At 36.6% G+C, this 17525-nt stretch overlaps 1 protein-coding gene across 2 annotated transcripts in view; it reads left to right on the top strand.

Moving 5' to 3' along the window:
* Window positions 1-16410, top strand: part of LOC104210246 (uncharacterized) — a 39779-nt gene extending 23369 nt beyond the window's left edge. For both annotated transcript variants that reach the window (XM_070174402.1, XM_070174403.1), the window contains 12 exons: window positions 1675-1776; window positions 3186-3362; window positions 3476-3664; window positions 8356-8597; window positions 8696-8842; window positions 10262-10475; window positions 10910-11038; window positions 11120-11263; window positions 13347-13418; window positions 13494-13673; window positions 13899-13958; window positions 15706-16410. In XM_070174402.1, the coding sequence (XP_070030503.1) occupies window positions 1675-1776; window positions 3186-3362; window positions 3476-3664; window positions 8356-8597; window positions 8696-8842; window positions 10262-10475; window positions 10910-11038; window positions 11120-11263; window positions 13347-13418; window positions 13494-13673; window positions 13899-13958; window positions 15706-15780 (1731 nt within the window). In that variant the 3' untranslated portion in view covers window positions 15781-16410. The remainder of the gene's footprint in view (window positions 1-1674; window positions 1777-3185; window positions 3363-3475; window positions 3665-8355; window positions 8598-8695; window positions 8843-10261; window positions 10476-10909; window positions 11039-11119; window positions 11264-13346; window positions 13419-13493; window positions 13674-13898; window positions 13959-15705) is intronic.
* The last annotated feature ends 1115 nt before the right edge of the window (window positions 16411-17525 follow it).

Genomic DNA, 17525 nt, shown 5'->3' with positions numbered 1-17525 from the left:
ATTGATTAAAATTGAGTACTTCACTATGGTAATACAAAATTTAATCCATCTAATCCAGCGTTCTCCAAATCCCATCTACCTGAGTATATTAATCAAGTACGCCCAATTGAGTTGGTCAAATGCCTTTTCAATGTCAAGTTTGAAAAGTAGACCAGGTTGCTCAGACTTCATCTTCCAATCTAATATTTTATTGGCTATTAGAGCTGCATCAGTGATCTGCCTTGATTTGATGAAAGCATTTTGATGTCCTAAAACTAGCTTCCCTACCACCCCTTTCAACCTCTCTGCTATGATCTTGGAGGCTATTTTATAAACACTGTCAATCAAGCTGATTGGTCTGTAGTCCCTCAATTCAGTGGCTCCTTTCTTCTTAGTGATTAGAGCTATGAACGAGGCATTACAAGACCTGACTAAGTTGCCATTCTGGTGAAAATAATGAAGTGCACCCATGATATCATTCTTTACTACTGCCCATGATTTCTGGTAAAATGCCATGGTGTAACCATCTGGACCTGGAGCTTTATCAGGTGCACAAGCTTTGATAATGTCCAGAACTTCTGCCTCTTCAAATGGTCTTTCCAGCAACTCTTTCCCTTCTGAAGATAAAGTTGCTACATCTTCTAGCCTTGCTGAAGGTCTCTATCTTTCATTTTCTGTGTACAACTTCTGATAGAAGTCTAAAATCTCACCTTTGATTAAAGCCTTGTCTTCAATGAAATCATCCTCAATTTTGAGTCTGTCAATACAATTATTTCTCCAGTTGGAATTGGCAACTTTCTGAAAGAACTTGGTGTTTTTATCCCCTTCTTTGAGCCACAAACATCTTGATTTTTGCCTCCAGGAAACTTCTTCTGCTTTGGCCAGCTGCTGAATTTCCATTTGAAGTCTCATCATGCTGGATTTTTCTTCTTGAGAAAGAGTTCTGCCTTCAGTTTGTTGTTGCAAAAAGAAAAGCTCCTCTAGGGCTCTTCCCCTCCTAGCTGCAGTTCTGCCATATTCCTCTATGTTCCAAGTTGTGAGATCTTTTTTTAGTAGCTTCAATTTATTCACCAGTACAAAGTCAGGAGTGCCATTGACTTCATAACTTTGCCACCATGACTTGATCCTATCTTGAAAGCCTTCCGTGTTTAACCACATGTTTTCAAATTTAAAGTAGGATGGATTTGAATCCCAGTCCCCACTTTCCAACATGATACGAGAATGATCTGAGATGACTTTGGGAAGCGCAACTTGGCTCATTTTTTGAAAAGTATCATTCCGTTCTGATGACACAAGGAATCTATCTATTTTTGATGCTCGGATATTCTCTTCTCCTCTGGACCAGGTGAATTGAGCTCCCTGCAATGGTAAGTCTAATAAGCAAAGATCTTGAATGACATCTGAGAACCCCCTCATGGCCCTTGATCTTCTCAGACAATTATGCCTTTCACTTTCAAACCTACAAACTTGATGTATTTTTATGCTCACCTAATCAAGATTCATATCTTTTAATCTTAATCTTGAGATCTGTGTCCATGACACCAATAAAAGAGACAGAGATGGGTGAATGCAAGCTTAGGCTCACGATTTTTCCATGCTACGGTTAATAGACGTGTGAAAATTCTGTATCGTTAGATAATTGGCATAATCCCCAGAGCTCACATGCCCTACTTTCTTTTGCTGTGTGATTGTTAGGCTACTCCTGATATGGCAGTAACCCTTCTAGAGATAGCAAGAATTTTTGCCACCAAAGTTCCTGGAAAGATAGATGCAGATGTGCTACAACTGCTATGGAAAGTAAGCTCACTGTCATAACATAATGTAAAGTTGATTTTTCTTCCTTAATTAATGCTTCTGTTCTTTCTTTAAAGTTGATCTCATTTATGTTTCAGTTAATCTTGTGCTGGCGATTATGTCTATAACTTCTCTGTAGTTATTAGTTTCCAATTTGAGTTTGCTGTTCGTAATGAATAGTTTAAAACAAAGTTGCATGTGTAGCAGATTGTAGTTTCCCTAATTACCACATAGACTGACAGATGTTGATAACATATAATGCTGACCAAGGTCTGTTTATACATACTTTATCTACTTTTTGTGTACTAAACTGGAGTATTATGATGATTCTTTTAATAACCTAAGTCCTGCATAGTGTCTATCAACCTTGGTGCCCTTAAATGGGACATTGTCTGACAAAATTGAATTGATAAATTTTTGCAAATTCTGTATCTGTAAATACTTATACGCATAGTGTGATTAAGTATTTTATCATCTGGCTGCACTTCATAACCTGATGTTCTTTCTACTCTCATTTCCTTTTTTCTTTCCACCATCATATGCTTGATCAAGTAGATAGTGAGGGTGGATTACGATCTTGGGTCCTCCCAGATTTCTTTCTTTAACAAATAATTCTTAAATGAAGAATAGTGCGATTGCGAACAGTCTATTCATCTCACATGGATACATTTTTTAGTGCATCTTATTAATTTATTAGGGAATAGGCTGTTGTCTCCTTAAATGGTTTTTGGCAGTCCTCACCTCGTGAACTAGCTTTCGGGATTGAGTTAAGCACCAGGTCCATTTTTTTCTTAACATGGTATTAGAGCCAAACAGAGGTTTCCTATTCTTGATTTGCTTAGTGTTCAGTCCTCATGTCATTAAGTCCATGCTCCAGATGTCTAAATCTTGGTGTGCCGGGGGGTGTTAGATTCAGTGTTTTAAATCAAAAATCGCTTTTTTCTTTTCAATCCACGTGTAATCCTAAGACAAGGTTAAATGTGCAGAAGGGTGTCAGAAAATACATGTCCCTCATGGTTGTGTAATGGTTGTAGGTTATAATGTCAGTCCGTTCTCTCAACTACAGTGGGACATTCTAATTGATCTATCTGTAGGTACTCTCAGGGACGCTACTTTCATCGGCCAGTGCAGTATGATTTGCAGAATTTTTCTTCCACTTAGTTGAATGTTGAGCAACTTCGTTGGAGCTTTGACATTGTTTGCTAATTCACATCCTGTTTTCTGTCTTGCTACATTAACTTGATTTTCTTGTTAGATCTAAGATATAGTGCTCTGTGAAATTTTGACCTCTCATTTTTGCCTTACCTTGTAAAATTCCATTTCATACATTTCCCTATGTTTCCTTTGTCATTTTAAGTTTTTCCATTCGTGTAGTAGACATGCATGCTAATCTATAGTGATATAATATATAGACTTGTCTAGTTGGAGCTGGTCCTGATGGAAAACACACTGCATTGGAAGCAGTCACTATAGTTCTGGATTTGCCTCCTCCACAACCTGGCTCACTGTCTGGACTTACCTCAGTTGATAGCGTATCTGCCTCCGATCCAAAATCAGCCCTGGCATTGCAGAGAATGGTCCAAGCAGCAGTAAGAATCTCATCTACAAATTAATTTATTGATAACTGAGCTACCAGATAACTACCAAGTATCTGTGATGGCTTCTTTTATTTTTATGAATGGGTTATGACATACTTTTGAAGGTCTGGTTCCTTGGAGAAAATGCAAATTATGCTGCCTCTGAGTATGCTTGGGAGTCAGCTACCCCTCCAGGCACAGCATTGATGATGTTAGATGCAGATAAAATGGTTGCTGCTGCCAGTTCTCGTAATCCTACTCTCTCTGGTGCTCTGACTCGACTTCAACGGTGTGCTTTTAATGGTAGCTGGGAGGTAGAAGTTTTAAGCTCTTTAATCGTTCCTTTTGCGAACAAATTTTTTGGCAAGCTTTGATTTATTTCATACATGATTTATGCATTTGGTTATTGGTTATAATTGCTTACTAGTTGTGAACATGAAAGGTACGAGAACCTATATTTCTCCCTTCCCAATTTTTTTTACAAGGGTTGAGTCGATCGCTTCTTGTCTAACATTGATGATTTATTTTGTAAACTATAAAATTATGGATTTAGAGAGTACATGGAAAATAGTTGCTAGAAAAAAGAAAAAATTGAACAAATCATGATCAATGACGAATTTGTTGAGTTTCTAAATAATAACCAGATCAAACAGACTGCTCTCGCAAAAATTAAGATTTACTTTATTTATGATATTACAAATGGCAAGTAGCTGGAGTGTGTGTCTGTTGCCGACGATGAAAATATACGCTGCCTTTCTGTTTTACACTTTTGGCAGTGTTCTGGAGCAAATCCATCCTAAAATAGTGCTGTATTCTGGCCCGGGCCCGGGCCTAAATGGGCCAAACGGGCAGGGTTTAACGGGCCTGGGCTCTGGCGGTCCCGGGCCTCACGGTCCCGGGCTTCGTGGGCTCAACGGGTGGAACCAGCCCGTGACGGGCCTAAGCCCATATGGTCCTGGGCTAAACGGGTCGGGCTCGTGGGCTTAGCGGGCCTAACGGGCTTTTTTATTTCCGGGGTTTTTTTTTTTTAATTTTTTTTGTTTAAGGCAATTTCTTGTAAACCATATCATGGCTATATAAAAAATATATATGTAATATATATGTAGAAATCTAATTATTAAAGTGCTTGACGAAAAAGTAAAATAACAAAACAATAGTAAAACTAAATTGCCATGCATAATAAATTAATAAGAAAGTACAACATGAAGCATAAATACGTCTAATAATTTTAAAATAACACAAATTGTTGAAATATCTTAAAGACGAATTTGCGGATAAATACCATCAACACAATACGTTATATGCCTCCTTAAAATGCCTGTGGTACACCCTGAACGAAAATTTAAGACTCTTCCACAGTTCTTGCATTTTAATATTTGGCCTTCTTCATTTTCTTCAAGCACTTCATAGTAGTGCGAAACAAATAAGCGCACTCTTTCCGAACGAGGCATGATGTAACTTGAAAATTAAGATTGAGACTTGAAGTCTTGAAAATTGGAGATTGAGAGATTGAGAGAAATTTAGATTGAGAAATGAGTATTGAGTATTGAAATGAAGAAGAGGGAGGGGGTATTTATAGTGTTAGAGAAGGTTAGTTTTGTAAATTAAAAAAAAACCCGGTTATTTGTGCAATATGGCCGTTGGTGGTCATTGGGGGTGGGGCCCTCATTTTGAATTTTGAAAAATCTTGTTTTGTAGTATATATAGTATACTAGTATAGTATATATATATATATATATATATATATATATATATATATAGTATACTAGTATAGTATACTATATATAGTATGTTATGTATATATATTACCTTATATATTTTCTTGTAGTATATATTGTATGTTATGTATATATATTCCCTTATATATTTTCTTGTAGTATATATTGTATGTTATGTATATATATTATAGCTTATAAATAATTGCAAGTTAAAGACAAAAAAATATTGCAAAAAGATATTCAAGGGCATGTATTATAATTTTTATTACCAAAAATGGCATATCTTTCTTAGTCTTCCTCCCCCAATGGAATGAGCACAACAAGGTACTAATACCACCATTAAAAGGGAAAAAAACTAAAAGAAGATATGCCAAAGTACAAGTTACACCATAATCTACATTGTATCTCTAACAAATTTTATAAATCCTTCAAGGTTCGGAGGCGGTTGCGTTGGTGGTGGTGGAAAAGAAGCTTGTTCATCACCACTTCCGGGCGAAGCAGCATCCTCCGCAAGTTCCGCTATCATTTCTTCATAAGCTTCATCTATCGCCGGTTGTGATTCCGCAATTCCAAAGTTTCTTCTTTCCGAGCGGATCCAATCTTTGAACAGTACATATTTTTCCAAGCTCTCCCTCATTGACGCTCTATGATCACCTATTTGAAGTCTTGCTTGACTGAAAGCGCTCTCTGATGTAACAGTTGAAGCTTGAATAGATAAAATATCCCGAGCCATCCTTGCAAGAACCGGAAAATGTTTTTCCCTTGCCTTCCACCATTCCAAAAGATCAAAAGTGCCGTCTGGATTTTCCTTTTCAAGTCCCTGCTACAAATAAACTTGAAGCTCATTTAGATGTGAAGTTTCATCATAATTATCACCTTGAGAACCCCTGAACTCCGTCCAAGATTTAAGTGCTTTTAACATTCGTCCAATCTTGAGTAGTAAGCATTTCATCATCATCCTCACCACCTACCCGAGCATTAAACGTTGCATTAATTGGGTTTCTATATTCATATGCAACTACTAAACTTTCGTACATATAATTTCCATCTAGTCGGGCAAGGTTTAGGAACCTTTCTTTCTCTAAGGCCATATTCATCACATTTTTTAAAATATTCTCTTAGTCTACTTCTACGGTTTGAATAAAAAAGCCAATTAAGAGCCATTCTAACCTTTTCAATTTCTAAATTTAAAATTCGCATACCATCACCGACAATTAAATGATAAATATGACAAATACATCTAACATGGAATATATTTCTAAATGCGGGATTTAGTGTTGTTGTAAGTATGCCTATAGCACTAGTGTTACTAGAAGCATTATCCATAGAAATTGACTTTATTTTATCTCTAAAGCAAAAATATCTACAAATATCTGCAACAGTGTTAGCTATAAACTTACCTGTGTGACATGAATTAATTATTCTATACGCAATAATGCGTTTTTGCATTGTCTACTCCTCATCTATCCAATGACTTGTAACAATTAGATAATCACAATCATTACCACTTCTACCAATATCAGTAGTAATAGAAATCCGATTACTTATATGAGTAAATAAATACCGCAAATATTGTTCATATTCATGTTTATATTTATAAATATCGTTCTTAACTGTTGCGCGAGGCCAACCTTTATAAGTAGGATTAAAAACTCTTCTAATATAATGCACCCAATTAGGATTAGAGGGAAAAGAATAGGGTAAGCACATAACGGTAACCATCTTTGCTAATTCTTCACGATCTCTATTTGGATCGTAATATAAAATACCTCCGGTCACAAGTGTTAATTCCTGGTTGAACTAGATTTGAACCTGTACTAGGGTTAACATCAGAATCTACATGTGTTCCCTCTAGCTGCGCTTTCATTTGTAAATATCTAGCTTTATCTCTAGGGTGTGTTTTTATGTGCCTAGTCAAACTACCCGTGCCGCTACGGTCTCCAGTATATTTATGCGCCAGTAATTTCCCACTTGTTTTACACTTAGCCTTATTTTGTTCTCTTACTTAAAGTAAAAAAATTCCAAACTAATGATGTTTCTAGGCATTTAGAAGGTTGTCTATTAAAACTAGGGGTTTCTACAGGTGGGTCAGACGGTACATCAGTTGGGTTATTAACAGGACTAGTAGGTGTATCATCTAAATCCGGTTGGGTTTCATCTTCATCCTCATTTTCCTCATCATTTTCAAAGATAGTTTCATTAGGATTAAGAGCATTCATAGTTTCATCATCTAAATTTTGACCTGGTGCAACATTATGACAAAATTGACTATCGGAAAATTGAAAACAGGGGTTATCACTATCAAGAATAATAAGAGCAGCAGGACGTCTACCAGGTCTGGGTCGGGGAGCCGGGGGAAGGGTAGTAGGTTGGCCACTACTTTCACCAATTTTAGCTTTACCCTTACCACCAAAAATATTTTTCAAAGAAAATGCCATATTAATTATAATTATACTAAATAAAACTAACAAAACTATAATATTAAAACTTAAGAGTTGGAACGCGTTTACCGAATTGCCGAACAACTTCTTGAAAATTGAAAATCGTTGAAGACTTGAATACTTCAATTCACCAACTTCACAATTTTTCACGAAATTTCAACAATAAAATAAGCAATTATAGTAGAGAGATTGAGAGAGATTGATGAATTGGTGAGTAAAAATGAAAGAATGAGGGGGTATTTATAGTTGAGAATTGGGAAAAAGTGTAATTATATAAAGTTTGGGGTTAAAATAAAGTTTGGGGGCCAAATGACTATTTTCTAAACATCCAAACGGTCAAAATTGCAGCCCAAACGGCTACTTTTTAAATTTTGACCGTTGGATAAAAACTAGCCGTTAGGCCCGGCCCAGGCCTGCCAGCCGGTCCCGGGCTCGTGTGCTTTCTAGGAAGAACCGGCCCGCCACGGGCTTTAAAGAACCGTTAAGACCGGCCCATCAGGACAGGCCCGTTAGGCCCGTTAGGACCGCGGGCCCGGTCCGGTCCGGTTCAGGTCTTGTCTCCCTGAAAAAGTGTAGTCTTCCCTCTTGAAGGTGCTCTAAACCCGTATATGCGTCCGTAAATACCTCTTGGGGCAGTCCTTTCTCCTGCAGTAGGTGGAGGCGTTTACTCATCTTTTATTTCTTGCTAACGTATGGTACGAATATATGAGTATAGGGAAGTTCTAGTTGTAATCCAACTAAAATGCTTCTTGTTATTGTCAATATACATCATTGAGTGTTTTATATTTAAAAAATGTATATTATTAAGTGTTCCGTGGTTTCCTTCTTACTACTTTTAAATTTCAGGTTCGCATAATTGCTGCCCAGGCTCTTACAACTATTGCAATTCGATCTGGTGAGCCTTATAGGTTACAGATCTATGAATTTTTACATGCCTTAGCCCAGGGTGGTGTACAGTCTCAATTCTCAGACATGCATATAAGCAATGGAGAGGACCAGGGAGCCAGTGGCACTGGCCTTGGATCTTTAATCAGCCCTATGTTGAAGGTCCTTGATGAAATGTATTCTGCGCAGGATGAATTGATAAAGTAAGTGTAAGACTATTTTCTGGCTCATCTGAGCACTAATTAACCATTTGTAAGGTGTGACACGTAGTCCCTTGTTAACACTCTGCTTGAATATGTAGAGAGATGCGTAACCATGATAATGCAAAAAAAGAATGGACTGACGAGGAGCTAAAGAAATTGTATGAAACTCATGAGAGGCTCTTGGATCTCGTTTCTCTGTTTTGTTATGTTCCAAGATCAAAGTATCTTCCTTTAGGGCCAACGAGGTACGTTATTCTTAAGTTCCCCTTGGCATTGTTGTTTGAGCATACAAGAAATGAATTTTCGTTAGTTTCACGTAGAAGTGAGAGAGCGACAACATCAATTCACTTTTTTTGTTGAGAAGGTAACATATTTTATATATAAGATAAAGTTAACCCTTATCACAAAGATTGTGTTAAAGAGATTACAGAAAGTTACAAAGACCCCCCAAAGAAACAAAAACCTAGTCTTGTGGTAGTTACAAGGCCCCAATGATGTCCACTATGGACTCTACATCTTCTACGAGAGCTTCTTTACACCAAATGTGAAACAAAAAAATATACAGTTCATCTTGATCTTCTGTTCAGACAACATCAATTCACTTGCTAACAGTGTTTTAGGAAGTGGAGACGAAGGTCTGCACATTTTATCTCTCATGGGATGGGACATTAGTTCCATGACACGGGGCGTAAAAATGAAATAAAATTTAAAATAGATGTAATTATAGAAGCTGTGGATATATCAAAATTGATTAAAACTCAAATGTCAGAAATGTATTTAAATATCTTGCATGATAGAATATTTACATGTATTAAGTAAAGGAACCAAATTCTAAATTCTAGAAAACACATATTATATAGGTTGTAGTCAAATACCAGTAATTAGATTTAAGAAAATGCATGGCGTGTAATGAACTAACATCGAGGTTGTAATGCGTGCATGGGACGTGTGACCACAGAAGCTTGGTACTCTTTCCCCCATGGTAACCTTGTGGCCTCTAGAGCCTGATTCACATCCTGGGATTCCCAATTTTACCTTGTTAAAGAGCAGATCATTGTGGGGGAAGATAATCTAAAAGAAATATATCATTATACAACTTAGGAGCAACCTTACTACCATAGTTGCCTTCTGTTCCTGACAACAATGTTGGAGCCTTAGCATTCTTGCAAGGAAAAGTAAAGCTTCTCTTAGAAATTGCAAATCTTTGGGGATATGACTTCACAATGGCAAGACATGAGTCCTTAAAACCACTTGATAATTCATAGTCATCTAATTTCAGTGGGCTTTCTGAAACTGTTCATAGTCATCTAATTTCAGTGGGCTTTCTGAAACTACCCTACACATACTTCTGATTTTTTAACTTAATGGGGAAATTGACATCATACCAACTGACTCTTGGCTAGAGCAGTTAGTAAAAGTAACATGGAAACTGAAGGCTTAGTAATAAAAGACTAGATATTTAATCATGATCCCCAATAGGTTTTAAACCCAGCTTTGCTAGCATTTCACCCAATTATTCCCATTTTTTGGTGTTGCGTTGTCTTTGTCCAGATCTTCACCAGTATTTTTCATCTTATACATGCTAATATGATGGTTAGTGTGCTTAGACTCTTTTAAGTTTTCTATAATGTAGTGTATTGAATAAAGTTATATTTATTGAACAGCGCAAAGCTAATCGATGTCTACCGCACTCGGCATAATATAAGTGCGTCAACTGGACTCAGCGATCCCGCTGTAGCCACGGGTATCTCCGATCTTATGTATGAAACTACCAAAGCACAAGCTGCTGAGCCTGAAACAATTGATGATGACCTTGTGAACTTCTGGGCTGCAAATCTGGGTGATGATAGCTTAAATAATGCACCTGCAATTAACAGGGTAAGTATTTGAGTGATGTATCAAACCTGAAAACTGACACCGTCACCTTTCTGTTCTGGTGGTCAAATTGTATATCGTAGTGAATAAAACAAAAGAAAATTGCATGCAACTTCTTTATTCTATGTCATATGTACCCTGGACAACTTATAAAAGGTTGCTGTGGACATAGAGCTGATATAACACGTTGGATAGCCAGGAGAACATGTTGGATAGCGAAAATGCTTTTTACTGTCTCGGTTTCATTTACATTATTTTCGAAAATGTGTTCTCTGTATGTGTCTCAAGTTTGTATTGAATTGTATCTGAATTTGTTTGATGTAACACTATCTATCTCTTTAGTGCAGAAACATAGTGTAGCATTATGTACCGTTAAATAGATTAACCGCTGCTGTACCAATTTTTTCATGCTTGTTATGGAGTTCTTTCATCCCTAGGTTAATGAGTTTCTTGCTGGTGCTGGTACTGATGCTCCTGATGTTGAGGAGGAGAACATTATTTCTAGACCCTCCATGAGTTATGATGATATGTGGGCAAAGACTCTCCTAGAATCTTCGGAGATGGAGGTAGTAATTTTTGAATCTATGCTGCTTTCTTTTACTCCAACATGGTGCAAATGATTAAATATATACAACTGGCGGCTGCAGGAAGACGATGGACGATCATCGGGATCTTCCTCCCCAGACTCAGTAGGGTCAGTTGAGACATCCATATCATCGCACTTTGGTGGAATGAACTATCCATCGTTATTCAGTTCTAAGCCATCTACTTATGGGACTTCACAATCCAAGGTAGGTAGTTAGCATTTAAAATCTGCTTTAAATTTAATGCATTGAGAATAATTATGGTATGCTTGAAGGAGCTTCATATTATAGCTGCTGATGTGGACGACTATATCCAATTAATTTTTTTCTCATTTAGCTTATCCCAAATGAAGAAACATTTGCCTGGAAATTTGACATTTGATGAAGAACCATATTGTTTAATGATGTACTTGACCTCTGTTATGTAATGGTATACAACCCAACGGACAACCGCTTTCATGATTATGCATAAACCAAAACCTCATAGATAGAGGTATCTGTATTTGTCCAGGATTATGTTGCTCTCACCGATTTGCCATTCATGTTTGTAGCATATGTATGTTCACAGTTCCTGTCATATTCATTCCCTTATTCCACCCCCAAAAATCCCGCTTCCCCAACACACAAAAGATAAAGTATTTATCAATTGGCTTATGTTCTATTAAGCTTCACTTGCCAAATGGTGAAATCTTCCTAAGAAAATGGGAGCTCACTGGTATATTTTGGAAAAGTTTGACGTTTATTGACATCCTGCTGTACTTCTATTTTTCTATTTCTTTTTCAACTGCTTTTATATTGTCATCTATTAAGAAATATAGATAGAATGTTGTGTGCTAACCAGTAATTATGACAGAGGTGTGCAAATTGTTTGTATAAATGTAGCTAAAATGTTTTATGTAGAAGCACCAAAGTTGCTTATGTTCAACCTGCTTTTGGATCACTATAGAAAGTTACCTTCCTGAGACTGCAGAACTTTGGTCTCTCTCTCATGATTTAAAATGAGGAAAGCATCAAGTGATGGATGCGATATGTCTGGATTCACTTTCTTATTTTGTTTGTAAAGTAATCTTCAAGTGGAAGAGAGGATATATCAGAGTTAAAAGGCAAGAATGTTTTAACTTAGGATTGGAGACTTAACAAATAGAACCAGATATTATGTAACGCTGCAGGAAGTTTTGAATACCTCTAGGTTTAAGAATGACATATCCAAACTTGTCACTGTTTACATCATTTGGGAACCCATTCTCTGGTGATAATAAACATTTTTAATTGAGGGAAAAGATCAGAAAATTTGAGTTTTTAGTCTATTTAGTTCCAAAAGACTGCATTTAGAAATCCAACCAACCCTGATTGTTTACATTGCAAAGCATGCTATTTTAGTATTTAAGACTGACTTTGCTTTATATCAGGGGGGACAGATCTACTCTTTCCAGCCAAACAATGTTCTAAAAGGGTGGTATTAGGTGAAGATAATGGATAATTTTGTGTTTCATCATGCCATGCGATAATTGAAGTCACTGCATCCTTTCATTCCTCGTGTACAATTTGCACCTACTTTTAGCTATCATTTCTGTTGCTTGAACTTCGAATCTCTTTATTACCACTGTTTGAACACTTGCTTAACCACTGTACTGAGAGCAGCTCAGCTTCCTTAAAATTTTCTTGAGAACGTAAATAACTAAATTGCCATATTCTGCTTTTGATCAAGTGTATCAATCTTCTTCCTCATAGGAAAAAACTGATCTATACCATATTGGTAAACCTGGTAAACTTGTGTAGTGAGATTGGTTCAGTCTTAGTTACCAAACTAAATGCAATTGCTGAATCCTGATGTTTTGTCTCTTATTACAATGACAACAAGTCTGTGAGGATCAGGGGACCTGGTCAACACGTTCGAGTATACATGATTAGCGAACTTGCTTAAACTGTGTTATGAAATGAGATAATACACTCTAGTTAGTGGTGAAAAATCTGGATCAGAATGGAAGTTCTATTAATTGTTTCAATACCCTTGTTTATATCTGAGTGTAGTCTCAAGTAACACATATAACTAGGAATGCACTCTACTATGAGGTTGAAACTATCTTAAAATGTTTTTTAATGAAATAGTCTTCCGTGTTACAAGCCATATTTTCTCCTTGATACCTTAAAAAAGAAAGAAAAATTCCGTGATACTCGAATTGCATTGCTTCTAGTGCTGAGCAGCGGTTCAATCGTTGTATTTCATTTTGGGTTCCTTTCTTTTCTGCCTGTATTAGTATGTAAAATGGGTCATTGTTGCCTATGACAGGGGAAATCTGGTGGGAGCCGATATAAGAATAATTCCTACAGTGGCTCCTCATACGATGGTCTGGGATCCCCGGTAAGGCCTCCTAGCCAGTCAATTTCATATCTTTTGTCATGTGAGATGCAAGTCTTTTATTGAAGGAATTTGCAGATAAGAGAAGAGCCTCCACCATATTCATCACCTACTAGAGAAAGATACGAGTCGTTTGAGAATCCCTTGGCTAGCTCTGGTTCTCACAGTTTTGGATCCCATGAAGAAGAGCGAGTCTCTTCAGGCAACCCACAGTCTGGTACAGCACTTTACGACTTCACTGCTGGTGGAGATGATGAGGTAGGCTGGTTAATGATCCAGTAATCCCTTGTAGTAGTATGTGTGGCGGGGATGAAGATACCATATATAATGTTCTTGCTTGCTACAAAATTGTCCCATTTAACACGTTGCACTCTGGTTTTGACATTTTGAATTATGTCCAAATTCTACCTAAATGTATCTTAGTTCTTAGTGGCTTACTGGAGTTGCAAAGGTTAATTAAGTTTTCGATTTTCTAATCTGCAGCTGAATTTGATAGCGGGGGAAGAAGTGGAAATTGAGTATGAAGTAGATGGCTGGTTCTATGTAAGTAATTCCCGTGGAATGTTTTGTGGAGCCACTCTTCATTGCTAATCATGCATCTAATCTGACTCAGCTTACTTGTATCTTACTCCCTCTGTTCCAGTTTATGTGAACCTATTTCTTTTTTAGTCCGTTCCAAAAAGAATTACCCCTTTCTAAATTTGGTAACAATTTAGCTTAAACTTACAATTCTATCCTTAATGAGAAGCGTTTATAACCACAAAAATACTCTGGGCCCCTTTTTGACTTGTTTAGAACCACAAATTTCAAAAGTCTTCACTTTTTCTTAAACTCCGTGCCCAGTCAAACAGGTTTACATAAATTGGAACCGAGGGAGTAGTATTTATTCATATGCACACTTTCCAATTTCTTTAAATGGGGAAGATACTTTAGACCAGATATCTTCCTTCAAGCGTGACACTGATCCGGATCGTCCCTTTCCGAATGCCAATCACTCTATTCTTTCTAACCAAAGAACCTTTGTGTGGAGTATCTGTAATACTGGTTAAGGAAGAACAAGGCTGGTGTAACACCTGTCCCATTTTACTTCGTGTGATACCCCAAAAGCAAGAGAAGTATTTTTTATTTATTTAAGAGAAGTAAGAAGTGTAATTGTCACTTTATAAAATGGGTAGTTATTTCCACTTTGTCTTTCTTTATTTCCAATCTCCCATACTCTTTTCTTTTTTGGCAATGTATGTTAAATACTTAAATCCTAAGATGTATGAAGGTATATAACTGTTGCTTTATAACTGGTAATGTGATAACTAAGTCACTGCATTAATCTTCTCCTGATCACTGAAGTTGTATTATTTGTCTCTCACATATTGATTATGTCGTCATTTGTTGAGAATGCTGTGCTAGATATCTAAAACTATGATACTTTTTAACAAAAAAAAGATATGTAATACTTTGATCTCTTAGAGCTTATGTTTATATTTTACATGTCTGATAACTAAAGGGAGTGGTTAAAGTTAAGGTGATTTTGCCAAATAGTATCAGGTCTATAAATTTAAACTACAAGATAGGCTCCATATCCTTTGCAGTCTTCCTCTATTATCAATCGAAAGATAATTTAACAGGTGGAAGGTTTGAATCCAATCATGTAATCCTTCTTCCCCTCCCACTATTTTCTATTATTTGCTCCATTTCAATTTGTTTGGAACCCTATCCTTTTTTGTCTATCCCTAGGCACTTTTCTATATTTAAAGCTCGGTTATTTTTACATTTCCACCATGCCATTGATATGACTTGTTGTAAGCACTACTGGACTTAAAAACAAATTCTTTCGTACAAGAGTACTTTTGCTAATCTATGCATATTTCGTTTGTGTCAAAAGTCTATCTCTTTCTTAACCTCCTTTTCTAGTCAATCAATGAAAACAAGTAGGAAGGAGGGAGTAATAAATTTTAAAAAAAAAAGTTTTGTGGAGAATTTCACTGACCAACTGGTACCCCTGAACCATAGTTGTTTGTTCTTTCTTAAGCATTTCACCGAGTAAATTCAAGGAGACTCTGATGGCAGCTTGAATGTGTAATAAGCATGTTCTTGGAAAGATTCCTTTGGTAAAGATTATCTGATTACTTAGTTCAACCATGTTTTTACTGGGTTTACTGTGAAAGTTGACTCTGCACTCTTTCCCTAGAATTCCTTTTACTATGTTCTCTTTGCCTTCTAGGGAAGAAGGAACTTTGTAGAAAGTGTTATATCCGATGATTATTTGGTGACATATGGTGCGCACTTGTTTCAGGTCAAGAAAAAACGTCCTGGCAGAGATGGGAAAATGGCTGGCCTTGTCCCAGTACTCTATGTCAGTCAATCTTGAAGGCACAGAGCTATATATTACCATAAAATCCAGTTAGTAAATTTTTGTTCTTCACTAATTGTTGGAGCAACTTTGGCGTGTAAAGTTTCCTATCACTATGCACTGCTCGATGGGTTCCACTATAATCATCTGAATTCCATGGAGCATGAGTTCTGGAACATATGCTGCATGCATTTATCAGATCCTTACGTTGCCGTAGCAGATGGTCCAATGGATATAACTTATGCTTGGTAGGGGAAGTCATTTGGAGGTAATTACTACAGCTTCTGCTGATTCTAGGTTTGTGCCACATTCCTTAAGATATTTGGCATTGTATTTTGTTCGTGCTTAAGAGCCACTTTTGCATCTAGCAAGAACTGTTCTGGGACAGTAGTAGTACTCTTTTTGAGTGTAAGTATCTTGAATTTTTTCCCGGTTGTGTATGGTGTCTTGTTATGGAGATTGGAAGCATGGTTTGTAGTTCATTCTTGTATATGGTGCTGGTTCTTGATTTCTGTAGCCTCGATATGAAAGTTCATATCATGTATACTTAGCTGATATTTAGGAGTTATTTTGCTCGGGACTTGCAGATTCTATGATGTGATTTGATCCTGTTATGTGAGTTGATTGGCAAATTACAAATTTTGACTACATTGACAGGCAAACATGTATTTACAAATTTTGATTCCATTGACAGGCAAACATGTATTGTGATATTTCTCCTAATTTCTTTCAATTCATAGCACATCTAATGTTATCTTTCAGAAGTGAGCTGTAATAGGGATTGTTAAAAATGAGTTACAACATTTAAGGCAGTGTTCTCTTTATTAAAATAAGTTGAAAGAGTAGCCTTTTGGTTTGTGAAAACAAGTTGATAAACTGAGAAGTTTTTGAAGCAAAAATTGGTTCACAAGGAAGGAAAAGAAACATATTATATTTGATCTTTAAGTTCGTACATAGCAATCATCACTTGTAGAAATATAACATAATGCTAACTCGTATACGGCTAAGGAAGGAAAAGAAACACATTTATTGTATGCAATTTTATGCTACATTTTTTCAAGATATTATTTTCACGGCTCGAATTCATAATCTCCTGATCATATGGCAGTAACCAGTTACATCAAGGCGCCCTTCCCAGTTGTTTTGATATCTTCAAATTGTGCAGTGCCTAGCATGACGCCCTGACATTATTAGTATAATATAAACGCAAACTTTAGTAGGAAGCATTCAATAGCTTACATATTTGGGGAAAATTTTATTTTGTGTCTCATACAACTGACACTAGTCGTATGAGACAACTTTTTTGTCTCACAGTTTTGCGGATGCAAATTTCTGTGTGCCCAGAAATATAAGAGTGGAGTCCACAAATTTGTGAGATAAAAAGGAGCCTCATATAACTAGCGTAAGTTGTATGAGACACAAAATAAAACTTCTCCGTATTTGGGGAGCTCTATTTCCAAAATATCATGGAACTGACAGCTTTAAATGTAACTGTTGGAAAAGAACGAGATGATTGGATTTGATCGTAGCGTTTGAGTTCAGTATCGTACTACCACTAGATACATTGTGGTGACGTCACGTCAGTTAGATAAAATGGAAGAGTTCCCAGCCAACCAATTTCTTACTCCCATCTTCCTACATCTTGTCCTTGCTTTTCGAGTTTTGGGTGCTTTGCATTAAAGAATAATTTATATTATTTACGCAATGAGCGTACTTGTAAGGTAATTAAGTACAAGTTCTTTGTATTACCTAGTGGCAGCAAA

The sequence above is a fragment of the Nicotiana sylvestris genome, chromosome 5, assembly GCF_000393655.2.
Source record: "Nicotiana sylvestris chromosome 5, ASM39365v2, whole genome shotgun sequence".
Taxonomy (NCBI): Eukaryota; Viridiplantae; Streptophyta; class Magnoliopsida; order Solanales; family Solanaceae; genus Nicotiana; species Nicotiana sylvestris.
The sequence above is the reverse complement of the archived record's forward strand: the minus strand, read 5'-3'. Positions and strand labels throughout refer to the sequence as shown.